The sequence below is a fragment of the Sinohyriopsis cumingii genome, chromosome 4 (assembly GCF_028554795.1).
Source record: "Sinohyriopsis cumingii isolate HCF-2022 chromosome 4, ASM2855479v2, whole genome shotgun sequence".
Lineage (NCBI taxonomy): Eukaryota > Metazoa > Mollusca > Bivalvia > Unionida > Unionidae > Sinohyriopsis > Sinohyriopsis cumingii.
In genome coordinates this window covers 42,793,249-42,820,883 of record NC_142964.1, presented here as the reverse complement: position 1 = coordinate 42,820,883, position 27,635 = coordinate 42,793,249, and the positions used below count along the sequence as shown (strand labels likewise).

The 27,635-nt window shown below is 37.6% G+C and overlaps 1 protein-coding gene across 1 annotated transcript in view; it reads left to right on the top strand.

The window, feature by feature from the left end:
- The window catches only part of LOC149801054 (complement C3-like), a 351,345-nt gene that overhangs the window by 13,497 nt on the left and 310,213 nt on the right, over window positions 1-27,635 (top strand). The window contains exons 2-3 of the mRNA XM_089955088.1: window positions 12,672-12,832; window positions 17,346-17,567. Of these exons, the coding sequence (XP_089811214.1) occupies window positions 12,672-12,832; window positions 17,346-17,567 (383 nt within the window). The remainder of the gene's footprint in view (window positions 1-12,671; window positions 12,833-17,345; window positions 17,568-27,635) is intronic.

Genomic DNA, 27,635 nt, shown 5'->3' with positions numbered 1-27,635 from the left:
TATTTCATTTGTTGGATTAAATCATTTCATTTTTAGATCACATCATTTTATTTAATACCACGTCATCTAGAAACAGATTTCATCTCTAGCCCGCCTTGCGGGGGGTGGGTTAATTGACGGATTGTGCCAACTTAAAAGATGTCCGCTTTATTCAGATCTGATTATCTAGGAGATGATCGCCATCAGTTTTATTGCCGGGATCGAGTAAAAATTAATATAAAATGTGGAACTTAAAGGTGGAAAAGATTGAGATATCTGAGCAGATATATATAATAGAATGACACGAGCCCCGGTATATGAAAACAGCAATTTAATCAATTGCATAAACACTTTTGATAACACATTATTTTAGGAAGATGCACTTCTTTTTTAAATAAATCATTCACAGAATTTCAAGCACAAATAAATTTATATAAACAGCCATCTGTTTAAATGATAGAATTGGTTCATCGTAGAATCGAGTAAACAAACGAAGTCATTACCTTGTACAACTTCATAACCTGTGCATTCCGGTTCACTCCAACGTCACGGTAGTTGTTTTTCTCAGTCCTTCCGCTCTTTTGTTTTTCTCCTCCAACCTCCATACATAATCGGTAGGTGGATACATAAACATGTAGACACGTAGATACTTGTATCAGTAGAATACGTCAGTGGATACGTCACTGTATACGTCAGTGGAGCTATTCCTCCTTTAAAATAAACAGAGAAGCAACCAAAATTTTCTGTCGGTTATTCTACTATGAATCGATCATTATTCCCCTCTCGTTATGGTCACATGTAGTTCTATCGGAATTCAGACACTGAGGCTGTCTGGTCAGCTAAAGATGGCAGACCATAAAAAACGTAGTTTTTTAAGATTAATATACTTTCTAATGGCTATTCGATTCTGACTCACATTAACAGCACACGGGACATAACAGTTCCATTCTCGTGTCAATTACACCAATGACTGATTGATATTCATTATATGCATGAACTATGCTATTTTCAGCGAATACACACATTCAAATCTTTATCATACGTAAAATCATCTAAGATTGGTGAATACAAACGGATTCTCGTAACTCATACCAACTAAAGTAATTCATGAAATCTTAGAATACCCAATCCCTATGCAAACAAGACGACAGCTTCAACAAATTCGTCAAACGTATATAAAGAAGATTATTGTACGAATTCAGGTGAACACAACCACAGTTATACTCATATCAAGAAAATTGATCTACGAATTTAAGCAAATAAATACAAGCAAATAAATTAACGCAAGTCATAATATTGATATCACCAAATTATATGAAATTGACTCAAATACCTCGTGCTTCAAGCTTTGTTTGCTTATAGCGCCAGAATTGTGTTCGTTGACTTTCCAGACATCCGGCCCTTTTAATAAATGTTTTACGAGAGAATTTCTTCCAAATTTTCTCTCGAAGCCTCTTATAGTCTCACCCTTGCAGGAAAAATGCAGACTAATTAGATTTTTCGATGGGGGCAATATTTAAAGCCCACGGAATTTCGTGTTCAAAATACGCCCCTTATTTAGCGTAACCAATCAGGGTTAAATATTTTTTTCCGTCTTTGATATCTAGGCGCCAATATTGGTGTCAGCCTGAACCCTACTTTGCCGAACAACTGTTATGGAGAATTTCAATTCTGACTGTTCCGATATGAAATCGAAGTTTAGCGTCACGTTTTTAAACTAATGATTTAATATGTTGAGTTAAATCATTTTATCTTAGACTACAACAGTTTATGTAATACCACGTCATTTGAAAACAGATATCATCATTTTGTTTTGTTCTTTAAATCATTTCATTTCATATTATGTATTTCATTAAATATCACGTCATTTGAAATCTGAATTCATTATTTTATTTTTTGGGGGTTCAATCATTTAATTTCGTCCTACATCATTTCATATCAAGCAACAGCGCTGGGAACCTGAATTCATCATTCTACTTGTTGGGTTAAATCATTTCATTTCACATTACATCACTTCATTTAATACCACGTCATTTGGAATCTAAATTCATCATTCGGTTTTGTTCGTTAAATCATTTCATGTGACACCATATCATCTGGAATCTGGATTTATCGCTTCTTTTGGTGGGTTAAATCATTTGATTTTACACTACATCATTTGAGTGATATAATTTTGGCGGCAATTTTGGCGGCGACGGCTGCCCATAGTGTATATGTGTAGGGTAGGCGGCAGCCACATTGGGGTGAGTAATATAATTATGGCGGTGACTGGTGCCCATAGTGTAGCTGTGTACGGTAGGCGGCAGCCACATTGGAGAATTAGCTGATAGAGCAAACTAACAAATGTCTAGGTTACATATTTGTTTAATGGTTTTTTATCACCGTACCAAATTCAAATTCAAAAGCTCTCTCTCACTGAACTCAGATGAAAAGAAATAAGGTCGCCTATGCATCTGGTGATTTCGCGACCGGTTAAGTCCTGAACTAGTACCATCTGCAAAGTCATGGAAACAATGATCAACAACCGACTAAGACACCACCTGGAACAAAACCACCCACTCGCCGAAAACCAAAGTGGATTTAGAACCAAACGATCCACCATTTACCAGCTAATTAGGCTTAAAGCCAGCGTCAAACTTGCCTTAAATTCCAAACGGAAAAGAAATAGGAACCTAATTGCGATATTTCTAGACCTCTATAAAGCATTTGATATGGTCTGGACTAAAGGCCTAATCTCCAAATTCAGAAAATATGACACAACAGGACACATGTAACGATGGATTTCAAACTTCCTAACGGGGAGACAAATCAAAACCAGAGTAGGTGACGCACTCTCCGAGACCTATACTCTGGACAACGGAACTCCCCAGGGAAGCGTGATAAGTCCCACGCTATTCAATGTCATGATCAATAACCTCGGCAATAATATTACCAACAAAACAGTAGATCTATCCCAATTTGCAGATGATAGCGGAATTTGCAAAGCATGCAGCCCCTACAACCTAAACAACATCAGCCAATTACAACAAAGCCTGAACGCCAGCGGCAAATGGGTAGACAACTGGGGATTTCAAATATCAGATACCAAAACCGAAGGAATGCATTTCTCCCCAACGAATAAGAGACCTACCACACACCCCAAACTTTACCTACAAAACACAGAAATCCAATTTGTTAAAGAAACATACTTCTTGGGAATGCTCCTGACCGAAACTCTCAACTGGAAGCCACACATAAGTACCCTAACCAAAAAATGCCAACAAGGCATCAACGATTTAAAAATCAGTAAGGAGACAACGTTGGGAGATAACCAACAAACAATGCTCATGCTCTACAATCATTAATCGGGGCTAAAGTGGACTTCGGTTGCTAAGTGTATGCCTCTGCAAACAATGCTTTGCTCCAAAAATTAAACAACATACAGTATAAAGTACTCAGACTATACATGGGGACTAAACCTAACACCTCGCGTGAGGAACTACAAATACTAACAGGAGATTTACCACTGCACCTTAGACGAGAAGAAGAAATATTCAGATATGCCACCAGAAACTCAATACACAAAGACACCAACCAACTAAAATAACGATCAAAAAGTGCAACACGCCGTTCAATCAAAAACTAGTTCCAAACCCCCAGTAAGTAAAAGAATACATACACTTTGTTAAGAAATTGAACTACCAGGGATTCAGCTGAACAACACAAAATCAATGATCTTAATCCTTGAAGAAGAAAAAAAAAACACCAAAAAAAAAAAAAAAACAGAATGCCAAGAACTTCGGATCCAAATTGCAAAACCCGCTAAAAACCTTAACAGCAATAAAAAAGTCCTCGATGAAACCTACTCTGGATTTCTTAAAATCTACACAGATGGATCCAAATCAAAAGAACTAAACAGGACAGCAGCTGCAGTAGTAATACCGGAACACCAATTCGAATTCGGCGCCAGACTCCCCGACGGATGCTCCATCTACAAAGCAGAATTCTGGGCAATAAATGGAGCACTTAGATTAAAACCCAAAACTACAGCCAGTACGTCATTATACTCAACCTAGCAGAATTCACATGAGACATTATGATATCATTTCTCTATAACTCGATTGATCGTTTCTGGTACACAGAATCTGTGTTTCCTACATTAAACTAAATATTTGATAATCACTAATGAGTTGTCCAGAAGCTGATTTGAAAACATGTAAATGATTGCAACATATCTGATCAGATTCGCAATCACTTACAACCTCTCCCTCAAAATATAAATGTTAAATAAATGTAGTTTAAGTTGAAGGGTTGGCAAAGATTGTCAGAGTTCAAGTAGAAAATATATATTTCTTTAAAATCTATAATATATAAGATACTCTTGCTAATTAGAGAAACTTAATCTACTATCTTGTCTCCAATATCATCAGCATTTTCAAAATCTAAAACTAATTTTAAGTCCTGTAAATAATCATTTAATTAATTTGCATAAACACAAATGCCTGTTCTTACTTACATAGACCATAAAGCTAGACCTGTTAAACCAAATGATTAATGCCCATAAGACCATGGGGTGAGTGTACTGTAATGATTCTGCTTGTATTGTTTTAGACTGCCGAAGCAGAACATTTCTTGAAATGTGGATTCTATCCAATATAGACATGTACAAGACTAGAAAACTGGAAAACAGTTGAATCATATCAAATACCCCTACTAAAATACATTTGGTGCTCATTCGCATTATTAGATACGTTAAGCTTGATACAACATTTAAGACGGAGATTTCATTCACAACACTGTATATTATTTGTACCTTTTCTTTTTGTAATTTATGGAAATAAATTATATTTTCAATTATACACACGTTGTTGGTTTTTCCCTCTTTCTATTTTAAGACCTACAAATATTACATTTAGTTAAAGTGTTATTCTTAGATTCATAACTGATGTTTAGTACGGATCTAGACAGGTAAAAAGGACTGGCGGATTGTGAGACGCAAAGTGAATGAAATTGTAATTTTGGAAAACAATTAATGTTTCTTGTTAAAACATGTTCAGTGTTTTTCCAGAGTCACGTTTATCGCAGCTGGCCTCTGTTGCACACTGTTAAATATTGTCGGTTGACTGTTGTAAAAAAAAAACTGTTGTTGATGTAACGTTAAAGCTGACTGACTGCTGTAAAGCACGTACGTGTTGTTATAATGTTGATTTTGACCATTGTTGGCTTGCCCAATATCACGTTGATGTTTTCAGTCAACATCACTGTAATACTCGTGCCCACATCTCTGCCAAACAAAGTTAACAAATCTCAGAATGTATTAACCGTGTAATATGCTCGACCTTTTATAAATTGCTTAATATTAAATATAATACGGTTGATGAAATAATATTTCTTTAATGCTTTATTTGGAGTCCCCTTGAAATTGTGGTAAAATAATTGTCACACATAAAGCATCCTTTTTCCCCTTTCATTTACTGGCTTTTTTGTTGTTGGTGGTGGTGTTTTTAAGCGATTTTAAAAGTGTCGAGTTAAGTGTCGCTTGCCATCCGACTTGTCTGCTCTTAGGTCATGTTACATCATGCTACATATAACTATTCTCCTCCATTGTTAGTGAAGGTACTGACTCGGTACTTTTGTTTCCTACGAGTCAATGTGAAGTTACCAACGAATCATTGCAGCTTCAGAGTGACATTTGCAAACTAACTGTTATGGGAGTTACATAACTGTTATGCTTATGACGTTACTGACTAACCAGTAGGGAGACAGCTTTACTACGATCGGAACATCGATAGGCCATCTCATTCAGGTGGTGACGAAACCTCTGAGGAAGTTTTAGAAATTCACATCATTTTGATGTGTTTGGTGATTCGTCTTTTTTGGAGTACACATCATATGTTACAATAGTTCGGGTGCGAGGGACAGTTTTTGTGCCCAAATTTAATGTTACATACACCTGTCTAATATAAAAATGTATAAAAAGATAAAATACATGAGTGAGGTCAGAAAGGTCCAAATGTTTGGATAGGTATATTAAAGGAACATATACAGATATAATTCACTTGATCTGACAAGTCACTGGAAATTCATAGAATAAAAGGTTGATGCACCCAACCCCCAAATTTTTCAAGCAGTTTTGAGAACACGTGCTGCTCACAGTGCAATCACAAATCTTCTCCCTGTGTGATAATTTTGAAATACATTATGTACTTAATAGTTTGATGCTATTCAAAATGGTTGTCATCCAGTCAGTTTTTGAGCTACTTACCTTGAACAACGTGTCTACTACTACATGTAGCGGGGCACCTAGGGTTCTAAAGCGCTCACCGATACGGATCATTGCCATCTCACCTCTGTCTGTGTGGGTTCGAGTCTCAGGTTCGGCCAATGTGGGTATCTGCGAAAGCTTGAAATATGCTTCACGTGGGTCGGTGGTTCTTTCCGGTGTTTCCCGTGTTCTTCCTCTATTATTTATCCTAGTTGCCATGTCTAGCCTATAGTGTGCTGAAAAATGGCGTTTAAGCCTACAACATCAACAGCAGCAACAACAGCAAAGTTATAAGTAGCTAGCTCTGGTTTCTAGCCGACTATTGGTATTTCAACTTGATACATACCGTGCAATGACCATATGATTAGCACGTGCCTCATTAACACACCACAAGCCAGAAAGACCAAAGACCAAATTCACAAATATATCCATACCTTTAATTATTGCACAGTAATAGCTCAGAAAGTCACACCATACCCTTCAGTTAAGAAATTTGCACGAAACTGTCCCCTGCAACCTATGGCCGAGATTGATCCGATTGTTACTTTGTCTCCTTCCGCTGTTATATTGCTGCTCAGGAAGGAAAGTAGTTCAGCATATAAATCTCATTGGCGACGATTGCATTAGTGGTTTATTTCTCAACTTGACGTAAAATGCCAAAGATATTCCGAATGAGGTTTATAATTTAACTTTGAAAACCAACTGTTATAGGAATATTGTCACTTATGTGCGAATGACGTCACTGACTAACCAGTAAATTAAGCCGCGGTTGTGGTGACGATATATTTCTACTGGATGCGCGACCGCACATCGTCATTTACATCAACAAATGAGTTACCAATTGAACTATGTTGACGTGATTAAGGCGACATGACAAAAATTATAAACTTAGGTTGTTGTATTGTGACAGTAAGTCAATATAGATATACCAATTTATGTTTATCTAAACAAATTGCAATTTATAGCGTGCCTTGTTGACGTAACTGACGTTGCCTTCATCGCTTTTACTACAGAAATATCTCAAGTAAATTGCAGATTAATACTTCCACAGATATTTGCCAATTTAGGACGAGCACCAGCGAGAAAAGCAACCACGTAACAATTATACTGTGAAAAAACTAGGTTGATTTTTTTCATGTTTGGAACAAACTTGTTTACTGAATAGTGACAGCATCACCGACACCAACCAGCTTAGCCAAAGAATAAAGTTGCACAATAGAAAAGTTTCAATATTACTATGTTTCTAAGACAAGTCAGTAAAATTTCAAAATAAAAGGCATCCTTCAATCTAATAAAAGCCATGATATTGAAGCGATACCTGCCAATATATTTCTTTATAAACTTTAACGAAACTTAAATGGGCACTAATTACTCACATCAAATTTATAGTAACTGTTCCAAAATCTACTGGCCTGGGCGCTTTTGGACAAACGGTACTAATTGTATGGTAAAATGGGAACCAGTCGGGAAATGGTTGGAAAAATGGGAACCAGTCAGGAAATGGGTAAAAATTGGAACCAGTCTTGAAATGGGTGGAAAAATGGGAACCAGTCTGGAAATGGGTGGGAAAATGGGAACCAGTCTGGAAATGGGTGGGAAAATAGGAACCCCTCTGGAAATGGGTGAAAAAAATTGAAACCAGTCTGGAAATGGGTGGAAAAATGGGAACCAGTCTGGAAATAGGTGAATAATTGGGAACCAGTCTGGAAATGGGTGGAAAAATGGGAACCAGTCTGGAAATGGGGTGAAGACAAAATAGAGTATATATGGATTAGCCTGCCCAGGATTGGTTGATAATGAAAAATATTTTGTAGGAAAAGGGATCTTTTGAAAGCTTATCCTAGTTGTAAGTGGAAAAAGAGATATTATCTTATTGATGGAATATCAGTCCTTTAACAGTCTTGAGTTTGGAACACGCATTACTGAAATTAGCACCTGACTCTTTGGTGCGGATTAGAAAGCAGATGTTTCAAGCACCTGTAGGTCTAGAAAATGCCGCGGCTCATATCTGGTTTCATTTGATACTTATATATATATATATATATATATATATATATATATATATATATATATATATATATATATATATATATGTGTGTGTGTGTGAGTGTGTGTGTGTGTGTGTGTGTGTGATCGTGAGCACTCAGAAATTTAAAATTATTGAATTTGTAATATCATGGTGGTTGCATATATTTGCTCTAGGAGCTAAACTAGTACCATGAGTCCTATAGAGACATATGATTAGAAAAGACACAAACTGGCAAAAAATGAACAATAACACCGTACAATATGATCTGTCGAAACCTTTGATAAAAGGCCAAAATAAGTATTTCAACACCGTGCAAAGGGAGGCTAAGCAAAGATCTGATGAAGGAAGCAGTACGAAAGGATAAGTTGAAGCTGACCTCTTAAAATAGAAATAAAAAGAAAATCTTCAACGTATACACTTCATCCAGACATCCCAACGAATACACTTCATCCAGACATCCCAACGTATACACTTCATCCAGACATCCCAACGTATACACTTCATTCAGACATCCCAACGTATACACTTCATCCAGACATCCCAACGTATACACTTCATCCAGACATCCCAACGTATACACTTCATCCAGACATCTCAACGAATACACTTCATCCAGACATTCCAACGTATACACTTCATCCAGACATCCCAACGTATACACTTCATCCAGACATCCCATAGGTGTGAATCGTTCCAAATTACCGGCAGAATTGAAGTGTGTGAACCTCTCATACTATCTTCATTCATAAACCAGTGTAACGCAGTGCCAGCAGAAATTTGTCTGGATACATTTTTGTCACATCGAGACTGAAGCCACCTTCAAACAAAATATCCAACAGCACATCTGAGCCCTGAAGGGGACATAATTAAAATACTTGCCTACACATGACAGAAATAAACAAAGTTAAGATGGAAAGATACGCATTCTTTGTTGTACCTTAATTTGCAGAACAGAAAATGTGACCTATCTCATCACATCTAGAATATATGGCATAAAGAAAAATGCGGTGTCTATGGCATGCAGTATGTTAGAAAAATGTGTGTATGACATGCAGCATGTTGGAGAAATACAATGTATATGTTTCATGTATATCTATACTTTTTGTAACTCATACCACATTTTTCATCTAATTTTTGTAATTTTTATTAATGGTTGTAAGTTGTACAGATTTGTTAGATTTTGCCTACGTGACTAGGGTCTGTATTAGAAATATTAAGAGCTTAAAAATACAAAGGATCTATGAATAGATGCTTACATATGCGTTGACAATTACTAATGATAATCCTAATAATCAGACTTGATGACGAATTTCGGTTAATTACTCATTGGCTGGTGGAGTTTGGACGGTTCTAGAAGGATTAAGTTAGTTCCCATTTGTTGGGCTAGATCACATGAATAGACGATTTCGAAATATCTTGAGTAGTAATATCCTTACGAGGTTATGTTGTGAAATATAATCGTAATTTGATGGTATATTTAAGGAGAAAATTGAGCAATCAGATTAAATCCTATTTTGGAGTCATCCTCAACTTTTGCATTCCTGTTGTAAGTTTGAGACGTGTTTTATGTTATACTGAGATATTATTCGAGAGGAAAACATTTGTTTGGACTGTTCAGTGGAACTAGAAAGTGTTCATTATTCTGGACTATAATATTATTCTTTAACTGTTGTGAATTATTCAGACTCCTGGCGTACCAGTACATTTCCAAATTTGGAATTAATACTGAACATTTAATTTTTTTACTTTCAAAGAACTTTTCCAAGTTTTGTTTGGATTCACTTGATAATACTCTAAGTTCCTCTCAAGTTTTCATGTGCAGCATTGACCACTAAACTGTTTGCTAAGTTTGACAAAACTTGTTTGGTTTCGCTTCTTTCTATTTCTTAGTTTATGACCACAGAGTCGTAGCAATATGGCATGCAACATGTTGGACAAATGAAGTTGTATGTGGCACGCAGTGTGTTGGACAAACGCAATGTTATGTGGCACGTAGTATGCTGAAGAAATGCAGCGCATAAAGCACGTTTGGACAAATGCCGTATATGTGGCATAAGGTATGTTGGCAAAATGGAATAATTTAGTAGAAGGATCGGTCTCCGCAGATCCGAATGAATGACCAAAAGGTTGAAGATATAAGTCTGGTGAATGAAAATTTTCTATTCACTAGTCACACTTTCAACGATATCGTCAGTATCGGAAATTGCCCTCAATCTTTACTGGAATCTAGAAGCTAGGGCAGAAAAGGAGACATATTTGATTCCAGGATCTAATTACAATTTTACATAAATAGGGAATCAAGAAATACGTACCATATTGAAATAATATACGTATTGACATGTGGTCCAATCGTTATTCACACATGGTATTATCGTTTGTTCGTCACTGTTCTTTTTCAGTTATTATTGTCTATAAATGATTTCGTAAAAATGATGTTGTTGTTATGGGTTTAACCCCATTTTCAAGACATGATAGGCTATACATAGCGGCCAGTATATATGGTGGAGGAAGAACCCGGGAAAACCCCGGGAAAAATCAGAGACCCACGGGACGCTACTGGCAGACTTTCTCATATACCCACGTAGGCCGAGCCCGACATTCTAACCCACATGGACGAAGATGAGATGTCAGTGATCTCAAAAGGTGGGTTTCTTAGAAAACTCAGCCACCGTGAACCACCGTAAATATATGTAAAACATTTAGTATAAGATGTGAAATTCTTTATAATTGCGTCATTTATGTCTTAATTGTATCGTGTGTGTTTGTTTGTGTGTGTATCTGTGTGCTTTTGTAATTTGTTGCTAATAACTAGATAGGTTGTTGTGTGCCGTATGACTTGTAATTAAATTAAAAAACCTTTCTTTATTGATACACTCACCATACTCTTAGATCGTTGCGGAACCTGTGTCAGATTATAGTACGATCTAATTGATTGACCCATGTTAAAGAACAAATCACAGAAAACTTTTATTAGAGACTAAATGTTAGTTTTGATCAAAACACTTACGTGTGTAACACATGTAATAATAATAATAAAACGTTGACCCATTTTTATAATGTAAAGCATTGTCATTTTCACCTATTTATTTACAATGTTGACCTATATATATATATATATATATATATATATATATATATATATATATATATATATATACCATGTATGTTTAATTTTTCTCAAGTCACTGTACTAGAAAATGTGACTAGAGAAAAACTAAACATACATGATCAAAACAAAACGTGCGAAACAGAGAAAGTAATTTATCTCATCACATGTAAGATCTATAGCTTTCAGTATGTAGGAGAAACTGAAAAGCTACACAAAAGGATCAACCTTCATAGATCTGAATGGATGAAAAAGAAGCTGTACAGAACACTTCTCCTCTCCTGGTCACATCTCAGTGACATAACACTTATTGCAGTTGCTCACAACCCCAACTGGAGTCCCCAAACTAGAAAAGAAAAGGAATCTTACTGGATACGCCGCCTTAGAACACTGAAACGAAGCGGTTTAAACCAAGAAGACTAGAAAAAGATATTCTTGCACAAATACAATTATCTTTTACAGCCGACAAATTTTCTTTTAAATAATTCTCTGAATTTGCTTAAATAGCATATGACTACTATAACAATTAAATATCCGGGATATAATTTGCACTTACATAAATTTATATAAAATAACAGATGTCGTTATGGCTCATCAGTTTGTACGTCAATACAAATATGTTCCAGTATCAGCAACAAGTTCAAATAAACTAGATGACACATAACAGAGTTAAAAGGTTGAATTCCTGTAAAAACAGTCACGCAAAGTTTCGCAAAAATAGTCTTTTTTTCTCTGTTTTATTAGTTTGTCTTGTCTATGTTTTGTATTTACCTTTGAAAAGGACTCATTAAAGAGTCGAAAGCACTCATGCCAGCCAGATACTAGTTTCGCCTTTTTTATTGTCAGTTATTGCATTTATCTTAATCAATCCCCGACACACTTGAAAAGATTGTTATTCGCCATATGATTTGTATTCTTTACACACACACACACACACACACACACACACACAAATACGCCATGGAGTTACACACACCTGATTTGCATGGATACAATCTCAAGATATTGCTACAATGTTGACATGTTATTACAACGTACACACATTGTGTGCATGTATATATATATATATATATATATATATATATATATATATATATATATATATATTGCAGGCACGTGCAACCAAAGGTCTGCGGCTAAGTTTAATCCGCTTATTTACATCATAGGGTGTGGTCTTAAAAATCACTTGTCCAAAATACGCCATGGAGGGAGTTAAACATGCCTGATTTGTTGTTTATAATTTTGATCTGTTATTACAATGTAAAGACATTGCTAAATTCACTTTTTCAGAACAAATCCTATTTCATTTTCAGCGCAAATGAACATTACCTTCTCGCGGCCCCAAAGTATCTGAGATTTGGCGTGGATGAACCATTGTCAGTGAGCTACCATGGAAATGGACAACTGGATGTGACGATTCTCCTTCGTCACAGGATCAAAGAATTCTCAGTTCGTCAGGTTACCCTTCGACCAGGTGAATACATTATCATACTTCACTGTGTTACGTCGTAGCAGGACTGCCTTAAAAACACTGCTTGTGATAATTGTCAGTAGAAGAAACAACTTTGACCTGGATCTGCGGGGCATCATGCAATTTGCAAATATACACTATTTGTTATCGTGTGCATGATACACACTAGTCCTACATGTAATACATAGCACATATTGATTTTGTTTAGGTGCTATGTCTTACTATCCAAATAAAGGCCTTGTATAGCATGTTCCGTTGTTGTTGACATCGAAATGAGTAATCAAAGTTTCAGGAACATCAAATACACTTGGCAACCTATATTGACACTTCCACCAATTTATGTGTAATTAATATACTTACTGTGCTGTCTTTATCCTGGCGGAATGAAAATATGATACTAGCAAACGGACGCATTTTCACGTTCCGTTGTCATACATTTGAATTTGTTGCAATGCTACAGTAGTCGAGGTATGCCGAAGTAAGTTCAAGTAGGTACATGTAGGGGATAAGTTTCTTGAACGAAATGAACCGTTGCTTACAGTTCAAATAAGCATAATATATTTTAATTCGTTTCGTTAAAGAATAATATTTCAACTTAGCCCGATTTCGGCATTCCCGGCTTTCCTCGCTTTCCAGGCAACTGAAATGTAGGCCAACGAAACTTGAAAATAGGTCCATTTCTTTTGTGATAATTTTAATTTGTTAGAGAAAATACATCAGAGTAAGTAAAGTCTGACTAAAATATTATGACTTTATTTTGTAGAAAAGCGACGTTATTTTAGTTGTCAGTTGTTTGAAATATTCCTGAAAATTTGACTTTCGTAACGATGTTAGTCGACATCGAAACACGCTACACAGCGCCGTTAGTTAGGCTGTAAGACCTTGACGCCCACAACATAAATATCATCGACAAGTATCACATGTAGGACTAGATACACACACGAATACGTTACTAAATCTACCCCTTGAGCTCTCTTTCAACTATTAGAGATTGTTTTTAACGTTATTTGTGATGCCCATAATACACGAATACACGTTAGCTCTTTCGAACATACTTCCTTGATAGTGGGTAAACATTTATAGTGTTGAAAGAAAACAACAAAACAACATGATCAACAGGAGCATCAGCAACAACAACAATAACATAATAATAATAATAATAATAATAATACGAGACTTAGCAAATTTGCTGTTATCATTACTGTATGACATATTCACTGTCAACATTTATGTTAATGTTAACTTTTATAAAGAATCTTGTGTTCCAGAAACTCGTATCGTCTTTTATTCGGAGACTTATTTATTTTTATACTTGCTTAAGCAATGTTACCGCTCGGGGTTACTAGACAGCAGTTCAAAGAACTCACCCCTTTCCCAAGTGGGTCATATTTATGCATGCAGTCCAACTGAAAAAAAGCCCGGTATATCGTGAAACCTATTTCATTTACACTGACAAATATTGCTGTGCAGTTGCATCTCCTCAAACGTAATTCAGCCTATGAAAGGTAGATCGCTTTGACATTATTTTCACGATATAGTGAAGTTTGTATTTTCAATTATGAGTCTCTTACACCTCAGTAATACTGGAGCCCATTTCACCTCACTCGCTTGGAAGCATCTCAGTCATACTGGAGCCCATTTCAACTCACTCGCTTGGAAGCACCTCAGTCATACTGGAGCATGTTTCACCTCAGTCACTTGGAAGCATCTCAGTAATACAGGAGCCCATTTCACCTCACTCGCTTGGAAGCATTTCAGTAATAATGGAGCCCATTTCACCTCACTCGCTTGAAAGCGCCTCAGTAATACTGGAACCCATTTCACCTCACTCGATTGGAAGCATCTCAGTAATACTGGAGCCCATTTCACCTCACTCGATTGGAAGCATCTCAGTAATAGAAGTTCAAACATCATAAGAGTGTGATAATGTGGCCTACTTTGTACAACTGGGTGATTTTCGTATTTCCATATATTCTTTCCTCGTACCATCACTTAAATTTTTGGTCTCAACATTCTATCATATTATAGCCCGGCGGGAGTGAAAGAAGAAGAACTGAGCGAGAATACTGGGGAGAAACAGAACAATACGAGCTCCCTTTGACAAGAAAATAACAAATTTAATCAGGACAAATTAAAACGGTAATTCAAATTCAAGTTAGATTATGTAAGTAGAATTTAATAGTTGTGAACAATTTGGATTTACTACTTCATCATAACGAGAGGTGAAAGAGCGCAATATCCACTTTTGATTTTTTAGCCTTCATTCACTTTGACCGTATATCAACGTCTCCTAGTTCAACGTTCCAAACACTAGGTTCTGCCCCTTCATGGACTTCCTGGTCCTTTTACTCTTACCTCGTCCTTCTTTCTTTCTTTCACGTACTCCTATCTTCAGACTGTCTCGTCCTTCACTCCGAAAGCTGTTCCTCGTCGCTGTATTTTCACGCAGGACGTGCGCGTCCTAGCACTAAACATGCCTTTCATTTTACATGACGACCCACTGGTCCCTTTCTTTTGAATGAATCTTGACTTAGTAATAATAATAATAATAATAGACCCCCCACAACAAAAATACTACCTTGTGCGAACAATTAACATCAATTTTGTATGTATTCTAAAGCTGTTCGGAAAGGCTGTATGGATCCTAACGCTGTTCGGAAAGGCTGTATGGATCCTAAAGCTCCTCATAAAGATTATATGTATCCTAAAGCCATCCAGAAAGGTTGTATTCATCCTAACGCTATTCGAAAAGGCTGTATGGATCCAAAACCCGTTAATAAAAGATGCAAACATCCTAAAGGCCATCGTTCCAAAGTTCTCCATTTGGAGCAGACAATGTAAATAATAATTCTTATGAAGGCCACCCAAAGAAAGGAAAAACAAAGAAAAATACGTAACGGCTAACTTGTTTGAAGACACTCTGCTAGCGTAAAAGTCCATGAAAAATAATGCTACATCACGGAGAGTCGAAGCTAACTCCGGGTTCAAATGTTCAAAGGAGAATTAACTTTCTGGACGCGTTTTAAAAATATTGCTCAGAGATGGACTGTCGTAGGATTTTCTTTTTTCACAACGTTGTTCAGCAACATGAATTTACCCTAGATGACATTTCCTTCCGTGTCTTTCTGCTGCTTCTTCAATGTGAAAAAAATACTCACACTCTACCCTCCAAAATCAGCATTAGTATGGAGCCTAGTACAGCTTGAGAGAAGAAATATGTTTGGATATCAAATACAAATCATGGAAAGTTCTTACTTTTATAAATGGACCAAGAAATATGCACACGATAGCAAATTTAAAAAATGAAAAGACATCCAGTTATGATTTTCATAAACTGCAGTCCAAATCTAACTTTGCTTTTACAATGAAGTAAATATTTTGCAACATGTTTGGTGGAGAATATCGAAATTAAAAAGCAGGTGAAACCTGGCCTTGCATTCTTATATTGTTTACAACGGATGCATATCATACGCTGCATGCTGAGATAATGTTACTAACTGCTCATATTGCGACAGTGTGTGTGTGTAACCATCTGTAGAAAGGGTGTCATATTTGACTCCCTCCTCTATTTGAAGGGGGGGGGAGGCGAAGGTTAAATGTACAAATATTTCAATTGGAATGGCATTTTAAAATATGTTTGGACAAAACTTTTCATATGCATTCATAGCAGGGATATATATATATATATATATATATATATATATATATATATATATATATATATATATATATATATATATATATATAATACAAATAATACTAACACATAGGTTTGCATTTTTTTAAAATTCTCTAACCAGTATGATAGTATTACTTGTATTAAATATTAATTCTGCCTAGCATTATCAAGCAAACTCGATTAATAGCACTTTCCGTTTTGTTTGGTATATGACGGGTTTCGCATTTTGACCCCATAGGCCACTGTCTTGGACTGAGGTTGTCGATTCTGCTCATTCACTGTCATCTTAATATTCTGCAAATTGCAACACAAATTTATGTTTGCCTGAACTCTACATTTTCATGAGTCAGTATTCAAATCAAATGTTTCCTTCGTATTTTATTTACGTTCTGGGCAAGCGACATAAGCATTAACTTGCTCAGCAAATTTGTTCAGTGATTTTGGACTGGTAGTTAACGGATATATTTAGTCTTGACAACATGAATCATTATATTCAACATGACCTATATGCATATGTTTTACTAACTTACAAAAACACGGTGTGACATCGATTGTAACTGTCTGGCAGCAATGGCGGCACAGGCGACGTCAACAAGGTTTCAGATTTTGTGCTATAGATTTTGCAAGTCGGATAGGTGGAATACATCAACCCATGCACACAGGTAAGACATCAGGTGCACGAAGACACTAAGACATCTCGTACCACAAAACACACGTGATGTGAAAAGAACCGAGGGATAAATGCAATCGGATTTTGAAGCTTAAATGCTTATACTGGCATCGTTATTTTCATTTGAATTGGAAAGCTCTTTAATCCATCTTTATTTTTAATTCCAGGAATCCCACAACTTGTGAATATGCAGGTCACAAGAGAAGACTTGGGACTGGATGATAAAAATACAGTTAAGCCCAGATTTGTTAACTTGGTGGTCAAATCACGACTTGCAAGGTCCAGTGGAGAGGACACGATCAAAATGTTGATCAGTTACAATACTGGATATCTCTTCATCCAGACGGACAAACCCATCTACTCGCCTGGATTTGACAGACCGACAAAAGGTCTGCCGTTACTAGTCTCGACTTTTTCTTAATTACTGCTGAGACACACTGTATGTAAATAATGTGTCCAAGGCTACCATTATCATCCACTAGAGTTTTAGCTTATCTTATGGCCCTGCGTCTGTTGCTTTTAAACACATGCGTGATATTTATAATTTCAAAAGTTGTATCAATACAAATGTATATAAAAATGGCAGAGAGCACTCTGACATACAGTTAGTTTGTTTTCTAAAACATTTGAGGATCCGTCATCAAAAGAAGTTGTCAAAAATAGAATTAAAAATAAAGTAACTATTTGCAACTTCATTAATGCCTCTCGTGAAAATTTTATCCAATTTGAGCGAAATGATTAAAGGCATTTCACCTCAGGTTGGTGCCTCTTGGCTTGCGGTCGTGATACATATAAGTTATGATACATGAATCTCTTCTACAACTCTGAAAATGGCCTTTTATCGTTAAACAAGGTGATAGATTATTCGTAGAAAAGTATCGTCCCAAATCAATATTGCCATCCTTATATCACACTTTTGAAAAACACAATGCCGTTCATCTTCGCTGATGTTTAAAGAAATATAATTTTCTACCTAACTCACAGTCAGGTTTCAGAGATAATCATTCATAGACTGCCCTCACAAATTACGTATGATAAGTGCCTTGCAGCTATAGATGATGGAGACATAATTGTGGCAATGTAGTTAGATTCTTGAATGGCGTTTGATTTATTAGGCCATGCAATATTGATGAAGAAGCTCAAGGCATACAAAATCGGTGATAATTCGCTCGTTTGTGTTGATTCTTACCTAATAGGAAGCAACAGTGTGTTTCTGTGTCCTACGTTAGATTCTTTCAATACGTTGAAAGTGGATTTCTTCAAGGCTTTATTCTTGGTCCTTTACTCTTCTCCATGTCGTTATTGATTTACCTCGGCCAGTAGTGTCAGACCCTTCGACAGCCTCTTGCTTTCTATCCGCTTAATGCATCGTATCACACAGTCGTATTAGCACAACTAGTCCCGCAGTTTGTCTTGCAATTTTTAGTGGATTATTGCGAAACTTGGTGCATATTATGGTCATTGTGTTGAAAATCTTTCTTTCTTGTGACTTTTAAAGGAGCTATTGCCCATTTTGACTTGCAGCTGGAAGCAGTGTATGATACAATTTTGTGAATTCAACTTCTGTTACAATTTGTACTTGATTGCTGTGAAACTAAGTACATATTGTGGTCATCATGGACAGTAACACGTCAATGTAGTGACGCTGTTTTCAAAAGAAATATGCGTTATATTTTATGGTAGATTCATGTCCATATTGCTGAATGTACGGGAGTTTTGAGAGGGGGGGAAGGTATATTTACGTACGCTCGCCATTCTTCTAGCCTTTTGGGAGGGATGGAACAATAAAAGACGTTTTGACCATTTTCGTGAAGCTTTCCAATTATTTATTTGGTGACATTTTAACAGCAATTGAATACATACCTGTAGGTGATTATTAGATATGTAGTCTCATGCTTCGTGGAGATCATGCATCTGCGTAATTTATTAATTTTCATTATTTTTTCCACATATTTAATGATAAGTCTGACAGTGTACTTGGATTTTGCCCATCCCACCCACCCCCAATCTTGAGATTAAACCGGCCCTTGTTAGATGATAAATTTAGAATGTACTGTGACTGAGATCTTATTATCCGGAACATGCCTGGACCGATTAGCCATTATTTCATCCACAGTGGATAAACAAATTATATCGAGTAGTCATTCAAGGTGTCAGAGGACTCACGGTACTAATTCAGTTCCCATAGTAAGCTTATTAAAAATTAAATAACTATAGATTTCAGATTGCTCATGATAAAATCTGTATTTATCAGTAAAGATGCACCCTGGATGACAGCATCTTTGTAGAGAAATGGATACAAGCCGCGGAATTTTCTTAACAGTCATGTGTTTAAAACTTGATTTCAATTCCACACTTAAGAGTCTGGTGCTAATTTTGGTAATGAGTGTTCCAATTTCAAGACTGTGATAAGAACTGAAATTCCATTTTAAAAAAATCTATTTTTCAGGTACTACTAGGAGCAGCTCTAAAAGATTATTTTTACTAAAATCTATCTTTCATTATCAACCAATCCTGGCCAGCCAAATCCATATATGCTCTTATTTTGTTTTCACCCATTTCCAGACTTGTTCCTATTTTTCCATACCATTAGTAACTGTCACAGGATGAAGCCGGGTTGGAACTGGATTAGGGAAGACACCAAAAACAACTGCGTTTACAAGATGTGTATTTTTAAAAGCAATTTAAATATAAACAAATCTGACACCATTATAAACAAAAGATAAGGAAAATTATAAAGTTCCTAACATGGAACTATCAACAATTAACTCAACGAGGAAAAACTCTTAAGACATGAATTTAACAAATAGAATTTCAAAACACACGTGAATTCCCATCACTGATCAACAACAAAAGTGACCTATACCCCAATATAAAGAATCTTGAATGTATCATTCAAATAACGATTTAGAAAAGAATGTAATTATGAATGTATCGTTCAAAATAACTATTTAGAAAAGAATGTAATTATGTATCGTTCAAATAACGATATTGAAAAGCAGTGTAAATTACGACCCTATCGATCGTAATCAGATATTGAAATAGGAATGAATGAAATTATGAACCTATCAATCGTTCACACAACGGCATTGCAATAGGAACGAATAACATAAACCATCGATCGTTCACACAACGGCATTGCAATAGGAATTAATAACATTATAAACCTATCGATCGTTCACACAACGGCATTGCAATAGGAATTAACATAAACTTATCGATTGTTCATATAACGATATGAATGAATGAAATTATTCCCCTATCGATCGTTCACATAACGATATAGCAATACGTGTAATTATGAACCTATCGATCGTTCATATAACGATATAACAATACGTGTATTTATGAACCTATCGATCGTAAACCGATACTGAAATAGGAATATGAATGAATGAAATGATGAAACTATCGATCGTTTATATAACGACATAATAGGAATGAATGACATGAACCTATCGTGTACTGCGCAGAACTTTACGACCACCGAGCCACAATAGATCCAGAGGTACTGAACGTCCCTTCAGCAACTAACAACGACAACTACCCTATCGTACGCGAAGACGCAGAAGCTGCAGTGAGATCACTGAAAACGTATAAGTCAGCAGGAGTGGATAACATCCCAGCAAAACCAATCCACGCTGGGAGAGAAGCAATGATTAGCGCCCTCACAAACATCTGCAACAAGATCTGGCAAACAGGAGTATGGCCATCGCTATGGACCCAATCACTGGTCATCACTCTCCCCAAGAACGGCAACTTGCAACAGTGTCAAAACCACTGTTCAATCAGTCTTTTAAGCCATCCAAGCAAAGTCATGTTAAGGATACTGCTGAACAGACAAAACCACAGGCTGAAAAGATCATTGCCGAGGAGCATGCGGGGTTCAGAGCAGGGCGCAGCACAACAGTGCAGATCATCAACCTCAGGATATTGTGTGAGAGGTACCTCCAACACGAACAAGATCTGTACCCCGTCTTCGTGGATTTCAAGAAGGCATTTGACAGGGTAGAGCATGAAGCATTGTGGTCTACCATGAGACTGTTCAACATCAATGCCAACCTCATCACAGTACTAGAGCACCTCTATGACAAGGCCACCAGTGCAGTATACTTCAACGGCAGCATAGGGGACTGGTTCAGAATGACAGTAGGAGTCAGACAAGGCTGTCTGCTCTCTCCCACAGTATTTAACATCTTTCTGGAGAGAATCATGACAGACGCGCTTGATAAGCAAACAGAGACAATCAACATAGGAGGCAGAACAATCACCAACTTACGTTTTGATGATGACAATGATGAACTAGCAGGAAATGAGCAAGAATTAGCTAGTTTAGTTGAGAGCCTTGACAGAACCTCTGCATCCTATGACATAGAAATTAGTGCAGAGAAGACCAGAATGATGACCAACAACATCAAGGGCATCATCACTGACATCAGAATCCAAGGTACAAACCTAGAAACAGTCCACAACTTCAAGTATTTGGGGGCAACTGTAACAGATGAATGATCGAAGCCTAAAATACTCTGTGACTGAGATCTTATTATCCGGAACATGCCTGGATCGATTAGCCCTCATTTCATCCACAGTGGATAAACAAATTATATCGAGTAGTCAATCAAGGTGTCAAAGGACTCACGGTACTAATTCAGTTCCCATAGTAAGCCTATTAAAAATTAAATAACTAAATTTCAGATTGCTCATGATCAAATCTATATTTATCAGTAAAGATGCATCCTGGATGACAGAATCTGTTTAGAGAAATGAATATAAGCAGCGCCATTTTCTGAACATTCATGTGTTTAAAACGTGATTTCAGTTTCGCACCAAAGAGCCTGGTGCCAATTTCAGTAATAAGTGTTCCAGATTCATAACTGTTATAGGAATCGAAATTCCATTTTTTTTATAAAAAAAAAAACAATGCATCTATTTTTCAGCTACAACTAGGAGAAACTCTTAAAAGGTTTTTTTTTTTTTTACTAAAAATCTATCTTTCATTATTCATTATCAACCAATTCTGGCCTGCCAAACCCATATATACTCTTATTTTGTTTTCACTCATTTCCAGACTTGTTCCTATTTTTCCATACCATTAGTAACTTGAGTCCCTCCTACCACCTAGTTACGAATCTGACCAACAGAGTTCAATTCTGAAACTGCTGTTTAAGAAATGCTGCTTTCCAGGGACCGGGGGGGGGGGGGGCGGAAGGTCCCTAAGTTGAAACATATTTATATATATTTTTATACCGTCGTTGTCCAAGTCAGAATCAGAAAAACTAAAGTCCTTTAAGATCTTACTGTATGTTTGAATTTTCTTTACGTTCCCAGCACTGAAATAGGCAATGTCATTTTTATAAGGTCCATAAAAGGTTGCATTGCTAATAAAGTCATGTATACACAATCTGGACCAAAAGCAAAACATGCTCCGACTAGAACGTCAAAATTAGCAAGTTAAAACTATCAACCTTTGCATAAACACTTTATGATTACAAGTCTATACCACGCTTTACGCTTAACGCATTTGACAGACACTTTTGTCAGTTGTGAGACTGTCAATTCAGATATTGAGTCGCCATCTTAACGTGTACCTAGTTTCTGTAGTGGATACTGAGACAAACCAGATAGAAGTGAATTACAATATTCAAGTCTTTAAAGTACTAAGGAACACACGTTTTAGTGGCATCAACCAAACATTGGCGATAGGAGCTGATGCGCCTCAGCCTTGCATGTGTTCATTACATGTTTATGTAAAAAGAGTGTACTCTCGAGAGTGACCCTTAGGTTTCGTACTGATTGTGTAAATTTAATGTTGGCATTGGTGCTATTTATTGTTGGAGGCGCTTTCATTACGACTTCGGATTCTCTTCACGAGCGTTAGCCTGGTTTCCGACCACTGTTTAGCTGTTGCCAATATGTATACGTCTGATAAGAGCCAGTCTAGATTGGTGTCTGCATCATGGTACCGCAAGTTGTGAACATTAAGCTGATTGTTAGTAGTGAAGTGGGGCGATAGGGGGACTATGGAAATTAGCATTAAAACACCCCTTGGGCCTGTATAGGGACTATGTAAAATTAACATGGAGAAAAATCGTGGGCTTGTATAGGGACAATGGGAATTAACATGGGAATAAATTTTGGGCCTGTATAGGGACAAGGGGAAATTAACATGGGAATAAATCCGGGGCCTGTATAGGGACAAGGGGAAATTAACAAGGGAAACGGAATAGGGTCGGGACCCTATTTTAATATGGGTCTATGGAAATGGAACAGGGGAGAAGGATATAACACACACACACACACACACACACACACACACACACACACACACACATAAAATAAAAAATGGGATAGGCAATTGAAAGTCTATCTCTTTCCGAGAGATTGGAGTGGCCCTGAAAAGGGCCTTTGGTTTTATGTTAATGTATCCATTAACATAAGAGGCACCGCATTGGTCTTCTTCTTGTCCTTAGGCTGCGTCTCACTGTAGGACCGTAAATCAGGACTCTTTTGAGACATCCTTGACGTTCTACATAGATTCTACGTATCCACAGACTGGTGTCTGTCCTGTGGACAACTGTCCACTTGGATCGGACATACATCGGTATGTCCGTCCTGAACATCATGGAAGATACAAGGGTGGAAGATTCAACGTCGGTCCACATGTTGAGGCGCCGAGAACAGGTGAATCAATGCAGTGAATTGCGCTTATTTATAGGTAGAGGAAGGATTTAAACGGATTGAGTTCATTGACCAATCCAAACACGCGTTATAAAATTCAGTCAGCCCGCATCCAATCGGAAGAGAGCAGTCTGTGTCGTCACGTGGTCTATATAGATTCGCTAGCGCCTGTGCGCAGTCAATTCATGCAACAGTTATTCAACATGACGGAAACTCAGAAAATGATAAATTGGGGTGCACCAGCAGTGGAGACCGCCCAAGGGAACCCGGACTTACTTTCAGAAGAGGTAAATTGGGATTATGTGGATTTTCTTACCTCGCAAGAATTTGTTCCGGAACTTTCGCCACCTTCTCCTTCATTACCGCACCTGGAGAATTTTAGACAGAGACAGAAAGAAGAATTGGAGAAATTTATACAACAGCAAAAGGAAGCGGAACAAGCTTTTCTTCTACAGCAACAACAGCAAGAAGAAGAGATAAGAAAAAAGCAACAAGAAGAAGTAGCAGTAGCAAAGAAACAAGGGTGTGAGAATCAAGCGGTCACGGTACTGTTAGACATTTTAGCAGAGTTAAGAAGTCTGAAACAAATGTATCAGACTTCTTTATCACGACCGAAGAGAATACGACCTTCCCGATCTAAACACTCCAGCCCTGTGACTAAGCCTACCGTACCACCCTTAGTGATTTCAACCAAATCATCATCATCATCATCAGAAGTAGGCCTTGGCCGTGACAAAGGCTTAAGGCAGTTAAAGCTGATTGCTTAAACTCACCCCTCACCAAAAAAAGGCCCTTTTCAGGGCCACCCACGTCTCTCGAAAAGAGATAAACTTTCAATTGCCAATAACTCAACCCCACCCCCATTTTACCCCTATAGTACGTGTCTGTGTATGAGTGCATGAGTGTAGGTTCTTATTTTAAAATCAAAAACCCAAAGACACTTCCCTTTTATAATTAATTTATTCTTTTATTAATATTTACAATACAATTCACAATTCACAACAAATCACTTTAATAAGTTCATAAACTTCTTCTGTCTCATTATTTACTCTCTCTGTTTTTTAAATTTCTTCACAGTCACAGTCTTTTCCTCTTCTTCGTCTTCACTTTCTTCCCTTCTTCTTTTCTTCTCCTGTTTCTTTTTCTCTACCTGTCTGCTTTCTTCCGCCTCTTCTTCCTCTTCGTCTTCTTTCTCTGAAGAATCCCTCTCTTCTTCTGACTCCTCTTGTTTCTTTTTTGGGCAATCTGGAGACAAGTGTCCTTTTTCTTGACAATGATAACAGGTATCTTGACTTTTGTCTTTTCTAACCCCTTTTTTTCTTTTTTGACGGTCTGGACACTCTGAAGACCAATGCCCTTTCTTTTGACAGATATAGCAAGTATCTTCACTTTTATCTCGAAAAGAAGGAGAGTAGTCCGAAGGCTGGTCTGAAGAAAATTTTATAATGACCCATCGCAAAGCTTTGATGAAACGTTCGATTTGGGTAGTCTCCTCCATCGTTGTGCTCGGTTAGAGAGTGAAATGAATAGTGAAAGGACAAGACACACGCCCTTTATATACGCTGGTCTGCCATGACTATAAAGTAACCTATGGTGTTTAAACTTGAGTCATTTGACGTTTTGCTTTCAAGATGAAACGAGCCAATTCATATGAGAAGAAAGAAGAAGAAAGTAAGAGGCAGAAACGTGATCTATCTCTTCGTACCAGGTCTGAAGTCTTGGCACAAATTCATGCCAGTGATTTTGAAGAGGACATGAGGGAAATAGAATCCAAACCCTCTAAACAAAGTTGATCACCCTTAGTTAACCCTGAAAAATACTATTTCATTCGAGAGACGGAAAAGAGCTCCTCTAGAAAATTTAGAACCACGGCTTACAAATACACGGTGAAGTTTAAAGATTTCAAGGCCGACGTACCCTTAGAGAAAGCAGAAGGGTTCATCACCGGGGTGTGGGATTCTTTGCTTACCACACTCAAGCGACAATGTCAACCCAAAGAAGACGATCGCTTGAGACTTTTCATACAACACGACGGCTTGAAATCCCTTGTTTGGATCGAGTTTAGCACCCCTGCAGAATTGACTGCTTCCAAAGTCATGGACAAGATTCAACACGTACAACAATCCAATGACCAGTTTGACATCACCGATGGAAAAGCCACACTGGACATGACCCACGTTTCATCTCCTTAAGGGACCGGACAACGCAAAAAGGTGTTATTGGTGAACGACCTTCGCAGCATTAAGCGTAGCCTCGTCCAAATTCACAACCCTCAAGACCAGATGTGTTTAGCCAGGGCTATCGTGGTGGGACGAACCTATGCCAACAAGAACGACACGGCAAAATGGAAAAGAGACTGGGAGAACATTCGAAAATCGGCCCGAGCCAAACAACAAAACGAAGCAGAACTCCTGCTGCAACAAGCTGGTCTGTCCACAGATACACTCTGCGGCATTCCTGACCTGCAAAACTTGCAAGATATCTTAGCTCCATGCTACACCTTGAAAGTGCACCCTCAAGAAGTGCGCGGGCCTCTGTTGTTTCGAGGGAAAGACATTAAGGATGGAAAATACATTCACCTTTATCATCACGATGACCATTTCGATACCATTACCAGTATCACTGCATTCATGGGATACAGCTATTACTGTGAGAAATGTGACTATGGCTATAACAATCGAGAGCAACACAAGCATTGTGGATCGAAATGCTCAGGATGTTTGGCCTCTCCACCCTGTCTGAGCGAAGGACAAGAACCAGTGCATTGTTCAACTTGTCTGCGCACGTTTGTCAGCTCTGCCTGTTACCAACAACATTTGAAGACGCAAGGTTCACAGAAGAAATGTGCTTGTCAACTGCTGAGATTGTGCCCTACGTGTGGACAAGGCATACTTACCAATAATGCCAAGGCACACGTATGTCGAGGAAACAAAAAATGTCACATTTGTCATCACATCGTGGACTTGAAACACCAATGCTACGTGCAAAAATACCAACCCCAACCAGAGAAAGAGTATGGTCACAAGAATAAAAAAGGCAATTTCATCTTTTTCGATTTCGAATGCATGCAAGAGACCGGCATTCACATTCCTAATTTCTGCGTGGCTCACCCAACGTGCGAGAAGTGCATTCAAGAACCTATTTTCAGTTATTGCCCTCAGTGCAGTAAAATTCCTGGAGGGCGTGAAAAAATCTTTCGAGGACCGAACACGCTAGCCGATTTCGTCGATGGGTCTTAGACCCCAACGACAAGACGTGGAGCCAAGAGGACATCGAACGTTACGGAGATTGTCATCGTCATGCCACGGTGATGGCTCACAATTTCTCCGGATACGATGGACAGTTTCTTCTCAGATACTATACAGAACATGGAACCGAACGTCCTAAAGTTACTTTGAACGGAGCCAAAATCATTTTCATGCAAGTGGGACAAGTACAGTTTAAAGATTCGATGAGTTACTTGGCCATGCCTTTGAGTCGAATGCCTAAAACGTTGGAATGACAGAAATGGCTAAAGGGTACTTTCCACACTTTTTCAATACGCAAGCCAATCAACACGCCGTTCTACCCCATTTGCCTGAGGCTCACTATTACGACCCCGACAACATGCGTACCGAACAACGAGACGCTTTCTACGCTTGGTACCAGACCCATGCCTCGAACCCTTTTGACTTTCAGGAAGAAATGCTAAAGTATTGTCGTTCCGATGTAGACAATTTACGGCGTTGCTGTGGAAAATTTCGAGAACTGTTCATGCAACACGGAGGGGTCATCCTTTG